This window comes from Megalobrama amblycephala, linkage group LG13 (genome assembly GCF_018812025.1).
Source record: "Megalobrama amblycephala isolate DHTTF-2021 linkage group LG13, ASM1881202v1, whole genome shotgun sequence".
NCBI lineage: Eukaryota > Metazoa > Chordata > Actinopteri > Cypriniformes > Xenocyprididae > Megalobrama > Megalobrama amblycephala.
The window spans coordinates 40,385,597-40,412,956 of record NC_063056.1 but is presented as its reverse complement, the minus strand read 5'-3'; the positions used below and the strand labels follow the sequence as shown (position 1 = coordinate 40,412,956).

Genomic DNA, 27,360 nt, shown 5'->3' with positions numbered 1-27,360 from the left:
GGCAGTACGTATTGTACTTGACGATATCTTGGCTCATGTCGTCCACACGGTCCATCAGCAGCTGAAGGCTCTTTTCCAGGTGGTTACTATGGCAACAGATTGACAGATAGTTTAGTCAAACAAAGTTTGCGTAACATACGGCTGACTGCACATCAAAGCGTAATTGCTCCACAATGATCTTCTAGTCAATTAAAAACCCAAGATGACAGAAGCATGATGTGCCTGATAAGGGCAGCTATCTGCTCTGAATTTACATGGTTCAGGGAGACGTCTAATCGTAGCATGTGCCGATTTATGAGGGAAACCTTCAGCGATCGCCTGATATATCGGCTCTGTTTCAAAACCTATTAAGCGGCCTATGTAGGCAGCATATTAAAGGGCTGTGCAGACACAAGTTCCAAAAACTAAGCATGCATGTTTTACCAGATACCTGCTTTCTAAAGCAGTAATTCATATTCATGCATCCTTCACTGAGAAGGCAATCCCATGATGCACACTGCAGGTACACCACCTTGTGCCAAACTGTTAGGGGTGGTGGAGGAAGGGAGGAAAAAAAAAAAAAAAAAAAAAAAAAAGATTCACATATAAATCGCCATTCTTCTACCGATTCAAAAATCGATTTTCTAAAGTGTTATACTTTATCTTTGCTGTATTACTTATTTGACATGTTAGTGTGTTAATGATAATAAGCCGTGAAAAAAGACTCAATGTGGTGCTGATGGACACAGATGCCGCCTCTCAGATTCATGCGATCCCGAATTCAGTTCTCTTTCACAGCTTATTGCTCTTGCATGGTCAAATACACACGTCAAAATGCACATAACTTATGCAAACACAGTCAGTTATGTCTTACGCCAGTGTAAACAGTTAGGAGAAAATCGGATGTGTAACAGTATATTACATCAGTGCATTCCTTCTTAAAGGGACAGCAGCCTCAAATTGTTGCCGTCTGTTTCATTAATGTTAATTAAAAAAAAAAAAAAAACTGCTTTTGACAATCACTTTTGTATCTTTAATATACAGTAAAATAGTTTTCCATTAAAACAGTAATATACCATAAAAAATGCATTCTGGGTAATTTTATTTGTCGTTTTCAAGAAATTTAACATATATGCTACTTTCTCGAAAATGACAATTACTCAGAATGCATTGTTTTTACGGTATATTACTTCTGTATATTACAATCCATTCTGTATATTACAATGCACTCTGGGTTATATTATGTCATTTTCGAGAAAGTAGCCTATAGGATACTGTCTCAAAAATGACAAATATTACCCAAAATGCATTGTTTTTATGGTATATTACTATATGTTTTAACGGTATTTTACTGTGTTTTTTTTTTTTTTTACAGCTATTTTTTAAGAGTATAAAAACAAATAAAATAGAATTAAATTATACAAATTAAACTGTCTTATTGTTTCTAATTTGCTTTGTTCCTGTTTTTAATATCAAAAATAAAATAAAATTGACTGCCTTGCTTTATTACAGAAGACTCCGTCATGTACGTAATGATCACAGTCAGCTGAAATGGCATTTATTTTATAATATTTGGTTGAGTAAAATAAGAAAAACATTCACATTTAATTCAGTGGGATTTTTACCGCAGTCAAATACAGAAAAGTAACAAAACAGTAAACTAGAATCAAATCTATGCATATATTGAATCGAAATTTGATTAAAAAAATGTTTTAATCGAATCCTGACCTCAAGAAATCAATTTGAATCCAATTGTGAGGAACCAAAAGATTCACATCCCTACAAACTGTTCCAAAAGTTACTGCCTACGTAGGGTGTTCCAAATAGGTCACTTATGAGGTTAGGATGCTGTCTAAATTGGCAGTACACCTAAAAATAAAGGCTCCAAAAAATGCCACAGAACCACAGTTCTTAATTTTCTTAGTCTGAAGAACATTTTAAGGCCTTTTTTCACTTTTGTGAAATGGAAAGATTCCATGGATGTTCCAGGTTCTTTATGGAACCATCAACACTAATAAAGAACTGTTATAAAGAGCAAGGCAGCTCAGCAGGGTTTGGAACGGAGCCATTTCACCTCATACAGTTATTCCCTAAAGGCCAGGTGAATCGCTTTAATAATCAAGAACAGGCTTTCGAAGACAAATGTCATTTCCATTTTTATCTGGGGATAACGTGGCTTCCCGAGAACATTCTGGAGCGTTTGGGGAAAAAAAGATGACATCTGTCCACAGAAAACACCTTGAAGATAGTCACAAATTGCATTTAAAATGTTTAAATGATTGCACTAAAAGTTAAGATCTAGTTAATCAATCAATGCATGTTTTAGACACAATCCATCATCGTTTAACGACTCGCTTTACTTCAAAAAAATGACGATGAATTAAGACATTTTCCAAAAATATGCAAAAGCACCACACAAATACAATAATGGTTTATATGACTTGTGCACAATATTCATAGTCTTCTGAAGTCCTATGAGATAACTTGACCAAAAGTTAAACCATTAATCACTGGTTTGAGTTGATGAACTGAGTAAACCAATTTAATGAAAAGATCTATCAAACAAACAATCTTTGGTTCACAAATGAGAAATATCTACTTTCATTAAACGTCCAAACGAGGTCTACTTAATTTTCAGTGCGTTCACACTGTTAAAAAAAGGTTCAGTGGGGTTCTATATCAAACTTTAGGGTTCTAGACGCAATTTTAAAGGGGTGGTTGATTATGATTTGACTTTTTTTACTTTAGTTAGTGTGTAATGTTGCTGTTTGATCATAAACAACATCTGCAAAGTTACGACGCTCAAAGTTCAATGCAAAGGAGATATTTTCTTTTACAGAAATCGCTTTTTAAATGTCTGGTATGGACTACAACGAGCTTCTTGGCTGCGTGAGATTCTCCAGCTTTGTTGTTGTTGAGCTGTTAAAGCTCCGCCCTCTTCTGGAAAGGGGGCGGGGAGCAGCAGCTCATTTGCATTTAAAGGGACACACACAAAAACGGCGTGTTTTTGCTCACACCCAAATAGGGGCAAATTCGACAAGCTATAATAAATGATCTGTGGGGGATTTTGAGCTGAAACTTCACACACACATTCTGGAGACACCAGAGACACTTATATTACATCTTGTGAAAGGGGCATTATAGGTCCCCTTAAAAACACAGACAGCAGCAGGAATATTAGGCTGCTGTCACTTTAATAGTGAATGCACAGATCCAATACACTGATACTGATACATCTTTCTCTACTGTTTACATTGAAAGTGGCATAATGCCCTTTAAAGAACCCTTTATGCCAAAAAGGAGAAATATCTTAAATGATTGCTTAATACTGTCATGTTTAATAGGTTATTTCCTTTTTTTTATATAGTGATAAAGTATGTTTATGAGCTGTTTAATGCCTGACGGAACCCTTTAAGGTTCTATATAGAACTTTTCCTTCTAAGAGTGTGTCGTATGGCTTCAGAATCAAGAGAAGCAGCACTTTTGCACCCTTTAGCCCACATTCATTGTAAGTGCATGGGGAAACAAGTGACCAGCACTGTCTTCTTGAAAAGAATAGCCATGGAACGACATGATGGGCAAGCAAATGAAGACAATTTTCATTCCTTTAACATTCAACATTACATGCTTTCAAGCCTCTGTGTTTTTAGAGTGACACATCTGCTCTATAGACCTATTGGTATTTGCCAAGAAAGGAAAGGGCATCTCTGTACACAGGAAGACCGAAATTACATGCTGAATACATTATCATTATCTGCGTGCTGATGGGAAGGCTGAATGATTTCACCAGCAGGGCCTATTAAACACACACCAACTCCTGGGATGTTCTGAATTACAAATGAAAGACTTACTCAAAATGGCAAAGATTGTGCCGACTCATAAAGAATTAACTATAAAAGACCAAAACACCTGCTCACATCCCAAGTATTTAGTCTATCAATTAGTCTGATTCAGAAGAGGGTCCTGAACAGCTGTGGCTGCTGGGGAGTAAAACAGTCAGAAAAACTACATTTTTACTTCACATGTTCATTAAAGAGGACACATTGTGGAAAAAAGGGATATTTCTTGCTATTTTGAAATAAAAGAGATCAATGTACTATGTAGATCAGAGATGGGTGATATAGCTAAAAAAAAAAAAAAACCTTGATATTTTCCACCCTTTTGATGAAACTCTAAATATATCTCAGGATTTATCTTTATGCTCTGAAAAGGTTTCTTTTCAATCGTTTTCAGTCTATGCAGCCTCAATATGTCTAATATACAAACTAAAGGTCTAGTTTAAAAATAATCAAGGCTTTCCACACCATTTTTCAATCCTTACACTACCGTTCAAAAGTTTAGGGTCGTTGAGAGTTTTGAAAAATACATTAAAAATTGAAATATTATTAATATTTAAAACAGCTCTTTTCTATGTGAATATACAGTAAAGTGTAGTTTATTCCACTGAATTTTCAGCATCATTACTCCAGTCTTCAGTGTCACATGATCCTTCAGAAATCATTCTGATATGATGATTTGATGCTCAAGAAACATTCCAATGCCTATTTAATATTCAACCAGCTGGCAAAACGGATATAATTCACATAAAGTCAAAAAGGAAGAAAAAGCAAAAAAGCTAAAACTACAGCATTTTTTTAGATGGAAAAATAAAATTAAAAAAGTCTCTTTTATAGACTCTATAATCATTCCTCTAAATTCAACACATTTAATATGCTGTCCTTGAAGCTCATATTATTAAAAGAAAAAGAAAAAAATTATTCTGAATGTAATGAGGCTCATTTCTGGGAACTGCTCTCCTGGAAACAGACTCGACTCAATCTGTAATAAAATTCAGTGGAATCTAACTGGATTAGCCAAATTAATTTAGAAGAGAGGACTATTTGCAGGAGAATAAAACGTCCAGCTCCGGCTAGCAGCATTACTGATGGACCCCCGAAAAACGTAATTTTAGGTCAGTGGCTCTCATCTGGTGGTTATCAGGAATAACGAACGACGTTAAATGCAAAAAAAAAAAAACATTTAATCTTGTCTGTGAAGTTTCAGCTCAAAATCCCCCACAGATCATTTATTATAGCTTGTCGAATTTGCCCCTATTTGGGTGTGAGCAAAAACACGCCGTTTTTGTGTGTGTCCCTTTAAATGCAAATGAGCTGCTGCTCCCGCCCCCTTTCCAGAAGAGGGCGGAGCTTTAACAGCTCAACAACAACAAAGCTGGAGAATCTCACGCAGCCAAAATGACGAAAGTGTTCAGCCTTACATTGTTCAAACCAGAGTCGACACTGATGGAGAGACTCAGGAAGAAGTTACAACTTTTAGACGTTTCTGAATGGTTAGTGGATAAATTGATGTAGTTGCTGTGGAGTTGATTCAACTCATCCACTAGCATGTGCCGTCATGTTCATCTTTTGTGTTGAATTGACCCGCATTTGTGAAGCAGTCCGGCGTAAAATGACAAAGCTTTAGATTATAATATGATATACTAGATTTGAAGGATGCATGCTTGTGTTTGTATTTGTCTAAAAGCATCAAAAATGCAGGAATAAAATCACTGCTTTGCACTTGCAGTATTTCTCTGCTCCCAGAAGGCTGGTTTTGTACTACTTCAGGCCAGGGAACACAACACGCAAGCCCTATTTCGAGTGTCAAGATTAAACTGTGCCGTCAGGGCATGTCAGCATGTATTGCATTTCCTCGGTCAACTTCCTGAGCAAAACAGACCCCTGGCAGAGAGGCTTAAAAGACACGAACTGACCAGATGAATCAGCAAACGACAAATGTTTTCCCCAAAATTCACAACGGGGGCGCAGAGGTCGGGGTGATTCTGACCTGCTTGACAGATTGAGCAGCTCGTGCTTGTCAGCCACCGTACTCTTCTCCTGCAGTTCCCACATGAGCACGTTTATGAGATGAGAGTTCTTGATGACGATGGGGACTTCCTCGAACATGTGTTCGAAGCCGACGCACGCCTTCTTCAGCCTGGGAAAACAGAAATTCAGTTACAAAAATGCGGTCTGTATTGATAGCAAACCAATAATTAAGAAAATATACAATATATACTATCATTTTGGAGTCTCCCACAACATGCAACACTTTAATTTTCTCATTATATACATTGAAGCATCACTTGTTAATGCACCTTGATGCATCACAAACACCACCAAAAAGACTGCATGCACATGTCAATCATCTACTGAACTTACAGAAGGGTTTTAAAATGATATATTGAGAAGCACATGCAGCAGAATATACCAATTCAATCAATGCAATTCAATGAAACGCACGTTATTACCAGGTGTAAACGACAAACTGTCTATTTGGTTGAGCACTTTTGTCGGTGCACTACTGGCGTCTCATTTTGAGGGTCACTGGACCCACTGTCCACAATCCATCATTTGAACGAGTCGGTATGTTCTGCGATTTGAGCTGAATTGCAGAAAATTATGGAGGAGCAGGAGAATGTTTGAGGAATATCAATATAGCACCGCCTCACAAACCCGGAGCGCAGATTTCAGATTGATATTCCGTATGAACCTGACAAGCGATCTGTATGCATCATTCACGATGACCCACCCAGCTACGTGCACTACACAAATAGAGGCTTATTTTCATAATCAATAGCATTGCTCTCCTTAACTAGATGAATATTCAAGAAGCGCCGACGAATGACGAGTGTCAACCCGGGGGCGCTGGCAGATGACAAGGTCAGAACAGGCCACATTATATGCTTGATGTCAACATGAAACACAGCGCTTAAATCTGTAATATGACATGTTTCTGAGTGAAATCAGACATTTGAGATGTTAGCTGAAAAAAGGACTGTACATTTTTTTAAACCAAGAGCATACAGAAAAATATAAAATTATATAAATATTAATTCATAAATTAATAATCAATGAATAATAATGTGTAATATAATATTTTATATTATCTATTTAATTTCTCTCATATAATAGAATAATTCAAAGAGATGCTTTGAACATATATAATAAAAAAAAAAAAAAAATATATATATATATATATATATATATATATATATATATATATATATATATATATATATATATATATTTTTTTTTTTTTTATATATGTTTTATATAAACAAACAGGAGCATGGAAATATTATAATATATAAATAAACATTAATTTATAATGAATAAATCCAATTGCATACATAAAATATATAATAAAATATTACATTATTTTATCTCCGTCTCTCTCTTTTTATATATTATATATAAAATGTATAGAAAATATATAATGTTGAAAATACATAACTATAAGTGTAGTTTTATATATATATAACTTATAACAACAATAATAGATTAAAAAAAAAAAAATACTACTGCTACTAATAATACTAAAAACATTATTATGTATTTATATATTAACTTACATATATATACATATAAAATTAGAGTACTGGACCATTTTTTTTTCTTTTTTTTTTTTTTTTTCTGGTGGATTACAGTTTAAATTAACACATTGAAATGCAAAAATCATATTTTATATTACCAGAAAAATATTTGAAAATACCAGGAGTATCAATATATCGCCCAGGCGGTTGTTTTGATGAAAGATTATAAAATAAATCATTTTGGAAAAAAGGCTCATAGATTAATTATGCACAGTAAGATCTGTAATAGGGCTGTCATGATATCAGATTTTTCACACCATGGTTATCGTGGCCGAAAGAATTCACAATATCAATATATCGTGATTTCTATAGAAACTTTTAAGCCAATGAATCACACCATTGCATACATTACACTTAATCAGATACTGATAAACAACTAATAAACACAAGAAACAATCATTTTTACTTTTAGCATTCTGTCTTTAGCAAATATTTATGAAGGAAGACAAGCATTTAGTTTATCTTATTTCAAGCTGGAGTAAAAACACTGCCTGAATGTTTCCCGAAAAACTGAAAAGATTTAGAGGCAGAAATTATATTCAATACAGTGATAAAGGCAATGTAGATTAGCATAGCATTTAAATATACATTATACTTGCGTAAATAACCAAGATGGCTTTAACACAGAAAAACACATACTGTCAAAACAGTGTGTTAATTCCCTACATGTTAAATCGTTCAGAACATCTCTATCTGCATTTTAAATGCACATTTCATTCAAGTAGCCTATAAGCGGAGTTTCGGTTCATTTATGAGACGCGCTCCAGTTCACGTGCAAGTGATCGCGCCGGCGCCTCCATTATATTGTCTTCTATATTTGCTTCTTATGTATTAAATACAGGCAATTGGTTGATGAAACATTTGTAAAAATTGTATCTTAATTTTAATCTTAAACGAAAATCACTTTAACGAAAGGCTTTCTACAAAACAAAACTAAATGAAGTGGTCAAAATCATGTCTGACCCACTCCATGTCTCCCGATATACTGCACCTTACGATGTATGATTGCATCTTATGATGTAGCTATCTTACTCGTGCTGTTCACTTTCTTAATCAACAGATGAAATAAAAAATAATATAATATTTAAAGATAAATACGAAACTAAAATGGTTTTCGCTCACATGCTCTGCTGTGAAGAGAATCTCCTCTGTCTTATCAGACGTCATGATTTTGCACGGCAGTAGAAGCTGTGCGCGCTGCATCTCCTTCCGTTTTATGTCAGATAGCAGCGTTACGGTGAAATACCGACACATACTGTACTTTGAGATGTCAACCAGGTACTGGCGCTGGATTATTTACGTGTCATTGTATTATTCATTTTAAATATTTCAGTTATCACGATATATTGTCACACCCTTAATTAACATGATATTGATTTTTGAATATCATGGTTATCATGAAGGATATCGCGACACCCCTAATCTGTAACATGCATTAATACGACAATATAAAGTCATGTTGACTCTAATGCATCTGTGAACCCTCTTTACCCACAGCTAACCCTTCAGCGCTCGAGTCCTCGAGCGAAAGTCTTTATGTTGGTATTTTTCTCCCGATCGCTCAGACATCACTGCTTCGCTGATACATTCCCCCATTAGGCTTATGTCTAGCAGCAATTTAAAACCAATTACCATCTGCCGAGAAGCCAGTGAGGTTGTAAACTTTGTGCATTTGTTTGTTTGGCAGACAGTGCTGACTACTCCTTCAAAGACGCCCCATCGTGACAAATAAAAGCCCCTCACTGATGGCTCGTTCTGAGCCGGGATGCACTTCTGTTTGTGTGCGCTGAAGACGCTTCTCATTAGCGACAGACTAATAGTAAATGGAGAAGGAAGTGACCGAAGTAAATGGAAATGGAATGAAGTGTTTTAATTTGGTAAGAGTAAAAACAGTGTCTTACCCTTCCGGAGAGAAGTCTTTCTCCTTGCAGATCTCCATTAATTTGGGGGTCAACCTGTAGGCCTTCAGACAGAGAGAGCCCTGCGCAGTCTTTATGGGATCTATGAAGCAAAAAACATCGCAAACATAAGCTAGATTCACACAGAGTTTGAGTTAAAGTCAGTTAATGAAGCAATACTCCAATAAGAAGAAAAAAAGTAACACACACAGACAAATACTGGGTAAAAAAAAAAGTCAATTTTTAATTACTCTAAACTGTTTCCAGCCAAGTGTTTTGGTATTAAATGAAAAGCACAACATTTATTTTGTTTCATCTGCCATCTTGAATTGATTTTTTTTCCAATGCATTCTGGTTTGCATGAATAAAAGGAGGTTTTTTATAAGTCAAGGCGATGCTTGATACTTCTTGGAACACTTGCTAATTGTCAAATCAGTTAAGGGTCATGATGCAACACCATAGACTGTAAAAAAATATGGACGTAGCATCCGTGACGTCACCCATAGAGTTCTGAACAGCAGTTTTGAAGCGTAAATGAGGCCGCGGCCATCTTAGCTGCGCGTCACCGCACGTCACTCCCGGATAACTGAAAATGGGCAAAGAGGCGGGGAGGTGGTTTGAGCTGATATGACTGGTTGCTGAAACCACGCCCACCTAGCTCGACGCCACCATGTTAGCAGCAAAGGAGCTATCTATCTAGATACGATCTAAAATATTAATGAAGATAAGTTTTATCATCAGAATGTTCTAAAGGTTTACTGTCAATCTACGGTGTTTTTTAAGATATAGATGCTCCAACAGCAGTAGTGTTGGGTGTGCAAATAACAACATGGAAAATCAATCATGGAAAATTCTTTATAATGAAATAGAGATCGCGAGATGAATCCAATCTGTGGCACTTGGGTAAAATATAAATGTCCATTGCAAAACAAAAAAACATTTCACATTTCTTCTGAATGATCTGCTCTCTGTCATCGTTCTTCAAGAAAGGATGCAATCTGAGCAGTGTTTATGTTGTAAAACTGTATACGATCGTATCTAACAAACAAATGAGCCGTGTCCAAAGTATATTTTTTTCAAAATAGTGCAGCAGTTTTAGTTATAATATCCAAGCAGTGCTGTCGGAGTTGTATATCCTCCTGGTATTGTCATTGTAGTAAATCTCACAACCAAAACTTTCAGCCAATGCCACGATCCAACAACGTGTGTTCTGTGTCTCTTCCCCATGCATGCACATCTACACAGACACACATCAGTCTCGAATGTTATGCAGCAAGCCATATTTTATAAGTGTATAAAATAATCGAGAAAAAAAGCACAAAAACGGCTGAGATGCCAAATTCAGCGGCAGCTGAGGTAACATGACGGCTCACAGACAGCAGCGCAATATACCTGTCACTCAAGTGACCACGCCCTTAATTATGCAGAACTTTAAGGCTTAATATAATTTAAACGGATAAGTTATAAAAAAATTCACCCCCCTCAGAGTTGTCATGAAGGGCAAAAATAGCAGTATAGACCAAACTTTAAGTTACTTCCGTATTGGCTTCACGAGAGAAAGGGGGAGGTTGCCGCTTGTGCAACACGCATGCTTTTCTCAAGACATTAAAGGGGGCGATATATTCACAAGTTCTTTTTCATTTTTCGCTTACGCATGTCTGTCCTCGATGGACTGGAAAGACTAAATGAACTGGAAAAGATTTCCACCTCAAAGAAGGCGGAGCCTCAGAGCAACACCTACCTATTACCAGCCAGAGCGAATTTTTCCAAAAAGTTGGCTTTGGCAAACTGCTTCAAAATCCCGAAAAGAACTTCGTTTTTGCCTTAACTTGTTCAAAATGACACCACACCAGTTCATTCTTCGATTTCGCGTGAAGTATGTGTTGCATGTGATTGAAGACATGATTAAAATCAATGTTGAACTCACTAAACCCCAATGCTTGAAATATTTAATTGGTTTGAGTAGGACAAACTCAAATTAGTTCATTCAAAAGAACTTTTATGAATATTTGGGACTTTTTCTTTTGATATCACGAAACACATTGAGTAATCTCAATTGTTTCATTGTTTTGAGTTTTATAAATTTGTTTCTTTTAATTTAGACGAACTTAAAGGATTAGTTCAGTTCAGAATTAATTTCCTGATAATTTACTCTCCTCCATGTCATCCAAGATGTTCATGTCTTTCTTTCTTCAGTGGAAAAGAAATGAAGGTTTTTGAGGAAAACATTCCAGGATTTTTCTCCATATAGTGGACTTCACTGGGGTTCAACGGGTTGAAGGTCCAAATGTCAGTTTCAGTGCAGCTTCAAAGAGCTCTACATGATCCCAGACGAGGAATAAGAGTCTTATCTAGAGAAACCATCGGACATTTTCTAAAAAACTGCTCTGCGATGATCACGTTGGATAGGTCACACGTGACGTAGGCGGAAGTACCAATCCAGTGTTTACAAAGTGAATGTGCAAAGACTAAGTCAAAGGACCTTTGCAAAAAAAAAAGTCAGACAATTTTGAAGTATTTTCTCCAATTTTGGAGAAAATAAGATTGAATTTTTCGCCCTACTGCGGTACTTCAAAAACCTTCATTTCTTTTCCACTGAAGAAAGAAAGACAGAAACATCTTGAATCACATGGGAGTGAGTAAATTATCAGGAAATTTTAATTCTGAAGTGAACTAATCCTTTAAATTTACCTGAAACTGGGCTGGGATTCCTATTTCCCAGAATGCTTAGACATGACACTTGAAAGGGAGAGTAAATGCTAAAATTAAGTGTTATATAATGTGTTTTTGTGTTTGATTTGGGAGATTTAGTAGTGTTTAATGCTTTGCTTTGCTAATTTACCATTTCAAGTTAAGAGCAATTAAAAAGTATGAATACAAAATTGAAATCTGCCAGTTCTGCTCACTTAAACTTTGATTTTCTTAAGTTAAAAAAAATTGATGTAACTGATTACCTCAATTTTTTTGAGTTTTGCCAAATTATTCAGTTTACAGTGTACAGCAGCAGTACCTCCAGATTATTAGAAACTGGTTCTTTCTGTGGCATTAAATTGCAAATATAATTTTTTTCATAGTTCAAAAAGGACAAAGGAAGTAATTGCACATTCTCTCTGGCAATGCAGACTAAAAACTCCATGAATGGCAGATTTTAGGGCTGAGAGATGTAGCTATAATTAATTATATTTCATTATATCCTTGATGATATTTGATACACGCTACAATTCAAAAGTTTGGAATAGGCTTTTAAACTGATACTTTTGCTCACCGAGGAAGCATTGAATTGATGAAAAACAACACTAATGCTGAGAATTATAATTACCGTTTGAAATGATGGTTTTTATTCAGTCTTCACCTGCACAAAGCAAAGCCGCGGCATCACTCCAGTCCTCTCAGCAACCGCCGTGATACCTCATCCTTACAAAATGACTGCTAATGCGGTACTACAGAAACATTTCTTATTACCTTAGTACTGTTTGAAATGGTCCTGCTACTTAATGAAGTGTGGAAATGGTATTACAATGTCTTTTTCGGTTGTTGAAATATTGAGTACACTTTTCCTCAAGCCCAATTTTGGTTTCAAAAAGAAAGTGCTTTCCATAGAAACTCGGCAGTCTATTGCTGTCTGCATATGAAAGCGTGCAACTGCTGTCGCTGAAGAAGAAAGACAACTGGATTTAAAAGACAACGCAGATCAGAGTTTGTATTTTGAGAAGCAGATGCATTTTGGGACTAAACATGCAAATGTGAAGAAGACTGCTGGACGTTCACTGAAAAAGCTACACTAACAAGGTTCAAATACGCTTAAGAACAAAGACTAGATGGAAAACAATAGAGCTGCACAATTCTGGATAAACATTTTGTTTCAAATAAAGATCTTGATTCTGATAAAATGTTAATTTTTGCAGTCTATTATAAAAAATATTTTTTTAAAAATGCTTTGAATGAATGATTCAATGACTCACTCAAAGTTGTCACTTGTTTCATTACTGGATGAATCAGCATTTTTGAACGAATCTCTTGAATGAATGATTCAACGACTCACTCGCACATAAAGACTTCACTTGTTTCATTATTGGATGAATCAACGTTTTTGAACAAATCACTTGAATGAATGATTCAACGACTCACTCGCTCATAAAGACTTCACTTGTTTCATTACTGGATCAATCAACATTTTTGAACAAATCTCTTGAATGAATGATTCAATGACTCACTCATAAAGACTTCACTTGTTTCATTACTGGATGAACCAACATTTTTGAACGAATCTCGAATGAATGATTCAACGACTCACTCAAAGACTTCACTTGTTTCATTACTGGATGAACCAACATTTTTGAACGAATCTCGAATGAATGATTCAACAACTCACTTGCTCGTAAAGACTTCACTTGTTTCATTACTGGATGAATCAACATTTTTGAACGAATCTCTTGAATGAATGATTCAATGACATACATTTTTAAGTTACTTGTCGCCACCTACTGGTGTAATGATGTAATTGATACAATTGTTATTTGAAGCTTAAAGTTACTTTCAAAAGGATTTGCTCTTTTTTGATTACTAATGTAGACAACAGTGTTTATATCTGAACTATAAACTTTTATCCCAGTACTTCTGTGATATGAATATTCGTAACAGAAATAATGATATTGTGTGGTTGAAAAGCTGTTTCATATCTACACATGACAACTGCTCTCTCTGGATCAGCGGTGTGATTTTCTCAAAGATTCAATAGACAAACGAATCGTTGTCATTCAGGAATGAGATCGTATATGTGTTTGAATCGAGATCGCCATCTTTTAATGAACAATTGTGCAGCTCTAGCAAAAAGGGTTTTATGGATGGATGAATCTTAAGGTGTTGAAAACAGTTTGACTGTAAGGTTTGTAAGAAACACAAGCTAATCACACCTACTGGAAGAGCTGCAGAAAGCATGAGATAAAAAAACGTCACATGGATATTAGTGATGCACTCACATTTTCGGCCAAAAATGCCATTTGCTGCAAAAACAAAAAAACAAAACAGCAGCATGCACATTCAATGATCCAGGTTTAATCATATTTAATGTAAACACTGGCCGATGCTGCTATCTTGCTAGAGGGATGTGAGAAATATCACACACAATGTGTGAAATACGACATTTGTGCTTGCATTTTCTCTAGAAGCAATAGCAACATCACTTTAAATACATTACAGGGTATGGATGAGCCTGAATGAACCAAATCAGTTCAAGAGTAATCAGATCATTAAAACAGATACAGATTACATTTAAAGATTATTCATCATCATCATTACAGATTAGAAACAGATTATCAGATATAAACAGATAGTAGAGGAAAAAGCTTAGATAAGCGATACAATGTTGCATTTGAAATGGGAACAAGGCGTCTGACAATAACAAAGGTCACAGAGTTAAGCACCATAAAACAACCACTTCCATCCCACGCCTACAAGACATTTATATTCACCGACGGATAACCAATCTGAAGCGCGAGGGGCAGGAGGTCACGCAGAGAAGCCTTTTCCCCCTCTTTCATAAAGAAATCATCGACTGCAGGTGCTGTCAGTTTTCATAATCAAGCTGCGCCGACCACAAAAGCTCGCCACTGCTTTTAGTAAGCGAGTTGTATTGAATTAATGTGCTTGTCAGAGAGTTGTCAAAGCCTTTGAAGTGTTCGCACTGGCCTTATCTGAGCTGCCACTCACACACACCCTGCAGAGGGTCCGGCGGACTTTAGAAATGTCCTTGCTTTGCCAAAGGAACGTCCATCTAGAGTCACAGTGCCCATTTTATATAATAATAATAATAAAATGCACAATATATTTCAGCATCAACAGGATGTGAGATGTCATGAATGCGTCATGCTACAACGTTTTGCCGTTTGATACAAAGCAAAACTCGCACAGTTCTCATTTCCCATGACTGATTTATAAGAGTCTGTTTGACATGACAATTCATTTCAGGAGTGACAACAGTTCTGTGTGAAAATGAAATGAAATAAAAATTCTGTCATCATTTAATCAAGCTGTTCCAAACCTGTATGTTTTTCTTCTGCTGAACACAGATGATGATATTTTGAAGAATGTTGGTATCAGTTGATGGTAGAAACTGACTTTCATAGTAGAAAAAAAATAATACAATGGAAGTCAATGTCTACTGTCAAATGATTGGTTACCAACATTCTTTAAAAGGGTGAGTAAATGACTATTTTCATTTTTAGGTGAACTATGCCTTTAATAATCGCAATTACATATACAATATCTAATCGACAATTACGTTTGTCAATCGTGCAGCTTAAACCTTCTGCAACTGTTTGGTCATTTTTGACCTAAAAAGGTTTTTTTTTTTTTTTTCACCGGAAGTGTACGTAACTTGGTAAAGGTTTTGCCATTTGCTATATGAGCACAAAAAAATCATGGATATGATTCAAAAAGGCTAAATGGTCCTGAAAAGCAGTCACACTTGTGCTCCTCGTCAAAAACGCTGATTCATCCAGTAATGAAACAAGTGAAGTCTTTATGAGCGAGTGAGTCATTGAATCATTCATTCAAGAGATTTGTTCAAAAATGTTGATTCATCCAGTAATGAAACAAGTGAAAGTCGTTATGAGCGAGTGAGTCATTGAATCATTCATTCAAGTGATTTGTTCAAAAACGCTGATTCATCTAGTGGAGGCGTTTGGTACTGCGCTCAAACAGACATTTTTTTTGAAATATCAACCCCAAATTTGGAACACATCTTGTTTAGATTTACGGATTTGATTTTCTCAGTTACAGTAAAAAAAATGTTTTGGAAAATATATATTTGTATTAAAATTGAAAATATTTTGTGCATTTTTCATAATAAATTCAAAACAATGTTAACTTCTATATATTTTTTTTTTTCAACTTTTTTCACTTCAGCAATATGTATTTTCTTTAAAGGTCCCGTTCTTCGTGATCCCATGTTTCAAACTTTAGTTAGTGTGTAATGTTGTTGTTAGAGTATAAATAAAATCTGTAAAATTTTAAAGCTCAAAGTTCAATGCCAAGCGAGATATTTTATTTAACAGAAGTCGCCTACATCGAACGGCCAGTTTGGACTACATCCCTCTACTTCCTTCTTTAATGACGTCACTAAAACAGTTTTTTGACTAACCTCCGCCCACAGGAATACACAAGAGTTGCGTTTGTAGAGTGTGTTTGTCGCCATGTCGTCGAAACGCTGTTATTTTCATCCCGCAGTCCAATCACCGGGTCTGATTCCGGCTCAAATTGATAGGGTAAAATGTAAAAAGACATGTTTACAATAACACTGAGCGCGTGCATCTCCACGTTATGGTAAGAGGCGTGACTTTTCCGGGCACGGTGCACTCAGAGCTGTCGAATCACAACACAGGAACCGCTGGCACAATCAGAACTCGTTACGTATTTCTGAAGGAGGGACTTCATAGAACAAGGAAGTCATCAGCCCGTTTTTATGACAGTGGAAACAGCGGTATACAGATAAGTAAATTATGTGAAAAATACTGTGTTTTTTTACACGCGAAACATGAACACATGTTATATTGCACAATAAACACAATCAAAGCGTCAAAAAACCACGAAAAACGGGACCTTTAAAAAGAGACCAAACTTTAGTCTGTGATCCAAAGCATTAAAGATTTATAACAGTTTAAAGTTGGAAATTTAATTTTCAGGTCTACACTCAAAAAGTGGTTAACAGGTAATAAACAGATCCTAACTAAGCGTAAATATAAATTAGTACCATAAAATGTAAAATATTAAATATTTAATTAAATCAAAAATAAAATATAGTACATTCACTTCACCGGAGGGCTTAAAAAGTACTTTTTTTTTTTTTTTTTTTTTTTTTTTTAATTACTTTAAATTTAATTTTCCACAGAGACAAATCATCCCAATCATTCTAGAATAATTCATTCTATCCAAATAGAGCTACTCAAGTTCCAGTTATTTTCATATCGCAGAAAAACAAAATAAATGTACTTTTTGTAGTTTTCTATTATTGTCCAGTCCAAAAACAACTGAGAAGATTTTGGATTTTAAGTGCTATTTTTATCACCCCAGTCTAATGTTTGGATCTTAAACTATAGAGCATTGCGCTTGCATTGGCAAGGTCATGGGTTCAAACCATTGCATTATTTATTATAATTATATGTTTTTTTATTTATATTTTTAACAATTTAAATAAGTCATATCAAATAAAGGGGAAAAAAACAATAGCATTTTTTTACCCAATGTGTCCAGAACTGTCAGTTTTCATTTTTAAGCAAGACTATTTCACATCTTAATGTGAATTGTTTGAAACACAAATACCCATTTGTAACATTAGAAATGCATTTACGTATCAGACGTCTCAAGTTGTGAGACAAGGGTTGCAAAACTTTATCATATTTAATCACCTGATGAATGCAATGCAAGTTGCTTTATTTAAATATTAAGATAAACAAGTCTGCTAAATGCATTATTGTAAAAAAAAAAAGTGCATTAAGTCATGTGTGATTTATCTTGAAATGCATTGGATGAAATTCCACTAAAAACACAGCTTTCTAACACGGTCTAAAACTGCAAGACGTCTTTCTGCGGTATGCAGAGAGATGTGAGCAGATTTTTATTTAGCCTTTAATATATCAGCCTGCATTATTGATGGGTTTAAAGGGGGCATGATTAAATATAAAGCACGGCGGCCGTGAACCGAGTGTGGAATACAGGGCAGTAAGATACTCCAGTCCTGAGGACACACTTCACACACCATTGTACCAATGCACTTTACATTCATGCAACACACAGATGCTTTCATCTCAAGAGATTTGCATCGCATTCAAGGCATTCATTCTGCAAGTTTGTGTATCGAACCCTTGACTGAGCAACAGGAAGACCTTGATCAACAACCACAAAACAATCCTCAGCATTTCGGCATTGCATACTTTAACTAAAACCAACAAGTACGCAACTGATTTAAAAAACAGACTTGAGCACTGCAAAAGGTGTTCTTGGGCATAATGGGAATAAAACACAATCAAAAAGCCAAATTATCATTTTTTTCACTTTGTAGATGTTTAATTGAAGTATTTTTTGTGAAAGACCCTTGCCCTGGTCTAATTGCATGTCAATGAAGTTGAAGCACCTATTAGACCAGGTTAACGGAGGCCGATCGGAACGAAACTCAGTGGGCATGTTTGACTCATGGCCTGTAAGAATATGAAAAACGAGTTTTACAACTCTGTAATCAGGTGGTGTTTCACACATACACACAATATTCATGTTATTTGATAGATCTCCTCATACTGAACCACTTTGCCTCAAGAACCACTGCTGTCAATCAAATAGTTCATTAAATATTCCTGATTATGTAAAAAAAAAAAAAAAAACTACTTTTGCAAACTAGTCCTAGGTTTTTGGAACCAAACAAGTGCAGTACAATTCTCTCGACTCTCTAGATGAATAATTAGCAAAAAAAGTTGAACTTTACCCTTTGGATAGCTATAGCATTTAGAAAATGCAGGGAAAAGCCTATAACTCCTAAACAAAAATTCAGAACCTCACGAAAATCAGTGAGCACATGTGACATAATTCTAATCAGGCATGTGCAATTTTACGAAAACCGGACTATAGGTGGTGCTATAACTGTTAAAAAGCTTTAAAACAATGTATTTTCATAGTAAATTGTCTGTATTGGCTGTAAATGGTGAGTTTTCTTTGTTCTATTGAACAAAAAAAGAAGATATTTTTGAAGAATGTGGGTTTCTGGTCCCCACTGACTGACTTCCATAGAATAAAAAAAAAATACTATGGAAGTCAATGAGGACCAGAAACTGTTTGATTACCAACATTCTTCAAAATAACTTCAACAGAACAAAAACTCAAATAGGTTTAGAACAACTTGAGGGTGAGAAAATTATGAGAGAATTTTCATTTTTGGGTGAACAGACTTTTTTTATAACCTTAAATTTGATAAAATGACGTGGGACCTACTTTTTAATTTGCACAATATATTTTACAGTTGCAATGCGAGTAATACGCTCTTACTGTGTCTAATGAGACTCACCATAAATAAGCACCACAGACTCTTCGATTGCATGCTGGTAGCTGAACTGCGAGTCCAGCAGGGCTCGGCTGACAAAAGAGCCGTAGTACGTGGACTGATACCAGCCGACGTGGAGATGGTCGATGTTCACATGCCGGAGACTCCTCATCATCTCCATCTGATATTGAACTGGAAGAGATAAAGAGAGAGAAAATGAGTTTATGAGAAATGATTGTGCTGGCTAAAGAAAAGTTTGACATTTCCAGGGCCGTTCATTAGTCAAAGCGAAAGGCTTCACACTGGGGCATCATGGGAGAGCGTAAGAGTGAGGTGCTGGGAGGATTCCCAATATCAAATTTCCCCAGAACGCATTCATTTGACCAAAAGCACAATAATAACGCAGTGACTTCCCAACGGGGTGTGATGGATTACAGAGCTCCATATCATTATAACGCACCTATATCGAGATACTAGCACAGATATTATAGTTTAAATCATTATTTGATGATGCATGTATAAACCATAGACAACCTACCATTTAAAAAGGCAGAATTATTGTTTATTCTGATTATAGCGAAGGAATTGATCACAAATTGAGCATAAATTTATCCACTAACCATTCAGAAACGTCTAAAAGTTGTGACTTCTTCCTGAGTCTCTCCATCAGTGTCACTCCGGTTTGAACAATCCGCTTTGTTGTTGTTGAGCTGTTAAAGCTCCGCCCTCTTCTGGAAAGGGGGCGGGAGCAGCAGCTCATTTGCATTTAAAGGGACACACACAAAATGGCGTGTTTTTGCTCACACCCAAATAGGGGCAAATTTGACAAGCTGCTATTAAATGATCTGTGGGGGATTTTGTCTGGATCTGTGCACAGCGCGAGATTTAAAGGGGCCGCAGCCTAAATCAGTGCATAGTTAATGATGCCCCAAAATAGGCAGTTAAAAAAATTAATTAAAAAAAAAAAATCTATGGGGTATTTTGAGCTGAAACTTCACAGACACATTCTGGAGACACCAGAGACTGATATTACATTACTTGTGAAAAGGGGCATTAGGTCCCCTTTAAGGTGCTTATACTAATACTTCCATACAAAAAAAAAAAAAAAAAAAAATTGTCAAAATCATGCATTCAGTAATGGAACTACATTTCTATGCTGATCAACGTTAGTAATGCAGATGTCTTGCCTTGGAAAACAGCTCTAATAAAGCACAGCACAGACCCTACGAATACTGCATCCTAATCCGATAAGTCTCAATACAAATTTTAGGTGCACGGTCTGTAAAAACTCAAGCCTCTGTAAGTTTGCTCGAGTGATCTGGCACAGCCAGACAGGAGAAAAGAGGAGAGAAGGGCAGCAGATTATGGGGAGAGATGTCAGCTCTTCAGAATGCCGGGTGCAGAGGGGACAGCAGTGAACTTTAACAAGGATTTACACAGGGACAGCTCACTTTCAGCTGGAGCAGCGTGAACGTCACATCTGCAGGAGAGGAGAGAAGCAGATGAATCGTCTGAACAAACGAGAGGCAGACTCCACACCTCGACTCAGATGTGCCTGCTTATAAATAAACCCTACTGGGAGGCAAGCAAATGTGTAGTGCACACTCCAGGAGACGGTGTTAAAGAGAGTGGATATCTTTCGGATGAAGCCGATTCAAATCCGTGCACTGGGGAAAGTTTAATTGCCTGTGCCAAGCTTTTCCAGGCAGTTGGAGGAGTAGGACAGAGAAGCGTGGGATGAGGAACGGTCTCCTCCTGTTGAAGAGCAGGAGCCTGACATGCTGTCACTACTCCATGACTTACTGGATGAAAGCAAAAAGAAAGAATCGTCACGGAATTTGCTTTGAAAAAGGAACGCCGGCCAAAAGTCGTTGGAGCGTCGAGTTTTCTTCCAGAGTGAGGATGGGACTGAAACACACTTCAACAACACTTCCTGAAACAAGTCTTGTTGAACATAATTATGTAAGCCGTTGTGTGTTTGTGGTGGTAACTAACCTTAGTACTCAAGGGGGCGAGAGAGTTAAGCTCAAAAGTCTGGGTAAATTAAATTAAAGGAAATTATTATTATTATTATTATTATTATTATTATTATTATTATTATTATTATTATTATTATTATTATTATTATTATTATTATTATTATTATTATTAGTAGTATTAGTATTAGTAGTAGTAGTAGTAGTAGTAGTAGTAGTGAATAATATATGTCATTAATATTTATTAATATTTAGGAGTTATTAGTATTACTGAATAAATACTATTTATATTTATGTTAGGTATTATTTTCATTTTTATCATTATTAAATAAATATATGCCATTTATATTTAAGGAATAATAATAATAATAATAATAATAATAATAATAATAATAATAATAATAATAATAATAAAATAATAATATTATTATTATTATTATTAGTATTATTAGTATTATTATTACTACAAAACATATGTCATTAATATTTCACGTTATGAGTATCATCATCATCATCATCATCATCATCATCATCATCATCATCAATATTATTGAATAATAAATGCTATTTATATTTTAGGAATTATCACTATTATCTACTACAATTATCATCATTAATATAATGTATACTATTTATATTATTGTTATAAATATTATTATTGTTATTACTGTATTATTATTATTATTATTATTATTATTATTATTATTATTACAATTATTATTACATTATTATTATTATTATTATAAATATTATTCATCATTATTATTTATACTTATATACTTATTATTATTATTTACTGTGAATGTTTTTGGGCACTATTTTAGGAATTATTATTATTACTACTACTACAACTATTGAATAGCATATGCCATAAATATTTATTTTAGGAATTATTATTATTAAATAATGTGCTTTTATATTTGTTAGGAGTTATCATCATCATCATCATCATCACTACTACTACAATTATAATCATCAGTAATATAATGTATACTATTTATATTAGAATTATTTATAATATTATTATTATTATATTATTATTATTATTATTATTATTATTATTATTATTATTATTATTATAATAATAATAATAATAATAATAATAATAATAATGTGAATAATGTTTTTGGGAACTATTGTTTTGGAGCCTCAGCTTATCGACAGAATAAATATTAAAAAAAAAAATAAAAATGTTGGAGTAAATATATCTGTAATACAAACTTGAAAAGCAATATGTACTTGCATAACAGACATTTCATAATGCAACAACAAACAAGAACATGCTTCCATATAGCTAAAAGCATTTCCTACAACTTGCACAGAATATGTTTCCTGCCTTTCTAGCATTATTACAGTCTCAAGTTAGAAGAAAAGTCTATGGAAAAACAAAATAAAATAATCCAAAAGACACACAACTATTACTCAGGACCGGTTTGTGTACTGGCAAACACTCGACAGGTGTATCTGAGGCCCTCTTGACCGTCCCAAGACGCTGCAAATCAGACAGCACCTCCACAGACACAATACTTCCTCAAACAAAGAAAATCTCATCAAATATCAAGAGGATTAGGCATCTATCAGAGTGTGTGCATGTACAAAGGACAAACTCAAGTCTAAAATTGGTGTTGGCTTAAGGGGAAAAAAACTCCCATCAGATCCCTTAACCATAATATTTCCCAGAGGAGACTGGAACGGTTGACGTGCACAACTCAATCTCAAAAAACACACAGCTGTAATGTACAAAACCCAAACATAAAGCAAAATATTGGCTTGCCTTAAAAGCACAGCCGCTGTAGAGACCGCTAGATGAAAGCATAATAAAGTGGAAGAACTATTCTTCATTTCCGTTACATGCTGCAAGCAGCACTCTCAGCACTCTACAGATGATGATATTCCTCCGAGAAGAGCACTTCCACCAATCGTGCGGAACGCTGCACCGGTGAAACCTTTCCTTTTGCTATTCCACGCCCATCCCAATCGACTCGTCTGATGGCAGGTGACTGGCATCCTACGTATCCAGCGATCGGTCCCCGAGCTGCGTGCGTGGAATGAATTCAGCACAAGCGTTTGCTTTGGCAAATTCGAGCGTGCCCACCAGGCCTAACAACTAAATTCATCACCGCTAGGACCTGACAGGCGACGGTGAATATGAATGAGACAGCGAGATGTAATTTGTTCCGAAACTCTTGGTTGGCTTCCTCCAAGCGAATGCACGAGGGGGGCGACGTTTTAAAGAACTAAATTGAAGCCAAACAAGCGATTCAAATCTTCAAGCCCCAAAATAAACACTCTCAAGGCCCCGCTTCTAGAGGAAAGACGGCTCTGCCATAGTAAACAATCCCTACAGTGCTGTAAAAGCTGATGGGTATGAGGCAATACATTCAGCCAGAGATGCAATTTGCATTCCCATGGAAGCCTCACAATGACACTTCCTTGATAGGAAACCCTCTAAAAATACCCATGCTAAATGAGGCGAGGGCGTTTACGCAACTTTTACAATAGTCAGCAATGGAAAGGTAAAGCGTGAAACATCGCAAAATGGCTTTTTTGCGCCTACAGCAGAACATACAAAGTTGTTTTTTTTGGGAGAAATCCATCATATAACTTGGAATGCAAATGCTAAAAATCAGAAGGGATTGACATTAACACCTGCCAAATGCGGGTGGATTTCAACGGTGGAGTGTAACGTAGTCACTCCTCTAGCCACTTTGGTGGGTTGAACATATATATGCATGCAATTGTAATCTTTAAAAAAGGCCTCTGAAATAATAAACTAAGCACAATGTAGTGTTGTCAAAAAGATTGATTTTTCAATGCATAGATACTGAAATATCTGAAACGCTTCCAATAGTCATTTTCCGCAGAATAGATACACGATACCAGCTGCGCTTTCTCTCTCCAACAGTGAGTCGACACACGAACCACCTCGTTTCATTTGCTCCGGATGAATGTTGTTGGTGTTACAGGGCTTGAATTTCAGTGGGATTGTGGGTATTGCGCATAATTTCACTTATTCCCGCATATTTTGTTCTTGTACACCAAAGTGCGCGAGCATAAATCCGCCTCTCAGTACTAAATTGAGTTATTTTTTGCTGCTTATCACGCTTAGTCAAATATACACAAAATGCCGGTCTTGGTGAGTATTCACGTAAACACAGTCGGTTATGTTTGAAGTGAATGTAAAGAGTTGAATGCATGTGTAACAGTATAATGGATCTGTGCATCAGGTCTTAAAGTGACAGCAGCCTAATAAACCTGCTGCCAAATTTTGAGATATTAAAATCCCCCTGTAGTCAATCATTTTATGCCTTAAAAACTCATCTTTAAATCACCAAAATGACATTTAAATTTTTTTCCTGTGAAAAAAAAAAATTTCTTCATGCCTTATAATTGCTTGAATGTAACTACATCCCTGCCTCATTTAGTATACGCGGATCAAAGAACATGCAAATTAGCTCCGCCTCCACTCACTTGACTTACTGAGGTAAATGCTGCACAATCACTCTTTACAACATCGGACACATACGATAATTAGCCTTTTGCTTGACTGCGTTATCAAACAGCTAATAAATGTTACACAAACCATGTTCCCGTTCGCCATCTCAGAGTAAGCTGCCTTCTAACAATCAGTATCCTTTTGAACAACTCAGAACGTCAGTGGAGAAATGCATATAGTTCATCATAATATCGTAATATACATCATACACCCGCCATATACTGCTAAATCAACAATTTTTCATATCAACAGAAAAATATACCGGGATATCCTGGCTTTTCTCGAGACTCCCCTGCTAGTTCGCTGTTAATGATATGCTAAAACCCACCAGCACATTGACGTGATTGGTTACAAGGTAGTTTGTGACATCAGACACCATGCCGAGTGGCTAGTAGCTTTGGAAAACCACTAGCCACAGTGGCTGGTGAGCAAAAAAAAGCTAACGTCAAGCCCTGAATATCAGACGTCGGTTACAAAACAAAACGAAGCAAAGATGCTCCCTTTGCATAAATGGCTTTTGAACACGGGTATTTCAGGGCGATAACTCGCTCCCTTGATCTTCACAGAAAGCTGAAGTCTCATTTAAGCCGGGCAAGCGCGGAAAGCTGGGATTGCGGAGCATTGCGTCCTATTGTTGTGACGACTAAGGGTTCTGTATAATTCAAAGGCTTTTGTGTGCAACTGGCACTTGAGGGTCAAACCCCACCCGACCCGAATTACTTAGGCCGTGTTACTCCACCAAAGAAAGGAGCATTAATTTCATGAAACACTGGGTTCTGCTGTCAAGCCTCGAGTGTGAAACACAAGCCGAGTGGGAGGCAAAGACGTCATTACCTGGACGAGCAGTGACATTTGATTTGTCAGTGACTGTGCCGGAAAATTCTTCCCCGACGAAATCCGCCATTAGGCCAACACGTCCCTTCTATGTAGAGTGACACAGGTAATAAGAGCTCGTGTCAGGCGGGAGAATAATTTATTGCCTTTCGTGGGGCCTGATTTCTTAGTGTCAGGGCAACCATGAATCCCGTTTGGCAAACAGGCCCGTCAAACACGAGAGCAATAACTGGCGTCTGGAATTGCACGCTTTCACATCCACCACTTCTCAGGTCATGTACCGCTCAGGCACACGTTGTAATTCATCAAGGCTTGGAGTTGCAAATGGATTGCTTATTATTGGCCAGGGCTGATAGACTTGAGCCACAGGCTAGAAGACATGAAGTATAATGCCAGCGCAATTTCATTCGACTCTCTTTTCCGCACGTCCATTAACAGCATGGCGCTACCAAACAGAAGCAGCATACGAAATCAAACATCAAGGGCATGTTTTGCACCGCAGGTCCATCTGTAATGTGTTCTTGCACGCTTCCAAATGCTCACGACACGCATCTGATTTACAACCAATTCAGTGTAGTGCAAGAACCAGCCGAGGAGCCACAGCGAGGAAAGATGCTCCTGATCATGTCAGATAGGAGAACCTTTGAATTCTTGGAGAATTTGCATAGATTATCGATTGCAGGCAATAACCCGTTTGCGTTCAATAATATTGATCCAAGGTTGGGTTAAATGGAAAATATATGACTTAAGAAAAGCGAATAAAATAAATGGCTTTATCAAAACCACTACTGGAGGATTTAATGTCCTTTTACATATCAATGCATTTTGAGTACATCAGATTTTCTTTTAAATCAAATTAGAAATTTAGATTATGATAAATCATTTAAAGGGGTGGTTGATTAAGAATTCACTTTTTTTTTTTTTACTTTAGTTGGTGTGTAATGTTGCTGTTTGAGCATAAACAACATCTGCAAAGTTACGACGCTCAAAGTTCAATGCAAAGGAGATATTTTCTTTTACAGAAATCACTTTTTAAATGGCTGGTAGGAACTACAATGATCTTCTTCCCAGGTTGGTGACATCACTAACCCTAAAATTTACATAAACCCCGCCCCTGAGAACACACAACAAAGGGGGCGGGGCCATGTTGGGCTGCTTTAGAGAAGAGGAAGAGTTGTTGTAGTAGAGTGTTGTTGACATGCCGTCATTTTACGCCGGACTGCTTCACAAACGAGGGTCAATTCAACACAAAAGATGAACATGACGGCACATGCTAGTGGATGAGTTGAATCAACTCCACAGCAACTACATCAATTTATCCACTAACCATTCAGAAACGTCTAAAAGTTGTAACTTCTTCCTGAGTCTCTCCATCAGTGTCGACTCCGGTTTGAACAATGTAAGGCTGAACACCGTCATCATTTTGGCTGCGTGAGATTCTCCAGCTTTGTTGTTGTTGAGCTGTTAAAGCTCCACCCTCTTTTGGAAAGGGGGCGGGAGCAGCAGCTCATTTGCATTTAAAGGGACACACAAAAACGGCGTGTTTTTGCTCACACCCAAATAGGGGCAAATTTGACAAGCTATAATAAATGATCTGTGGGGGATTTTGAGCTGAAACTTCACATAAGTCTCAGGTCTCCCCAGAATGTGTCTATTGTATCTTGGGGCATTATAGGTCCCCTTTAAAATGGTGTTGTATTGTAAGAAAGTCTGACGTTGTTGCAAATTGCAATGCA

General features: G+C 36.3%; 1 protein-coding gene across 1 annotated transcript in view; it reads right to left on the bottom strand.

Annotated features, from left to right (window-relative positions):
* The window catches only part of eif3ha (eukaryotic translation initiation factor 3, subunit H, a), a 66,138-nt gene that overhangs the window by 7,795 nt on the left and 30,983 nt on the right, over window positions 1-27,360 (bottom strand). Inside the window, exons 3-6 of the mRNA XM_048153008.1 lie at window positions 19,343-19,510; window positions 9,295-9,394; window positions 5,806-5,955; window positions 1-86 (exon numbers count right to left, since the gene is read on the bottom strand). The exon at window positions 1-86 is cut by the window's left edge and continues 35 nt beyond it. Coding sequence (XP_048008965.1) covers window positions 1-86; window positions 5,806-5,955; window positions 9,295-9,394; window positions 19,343-19,510 — 504 coding nt within the window. The remainder of the gene's footprint in view (window positions 87-5,805; window positions 5,956-9,294; window positions 9,395-19,342; window positions 19,511-27,360) is intronic.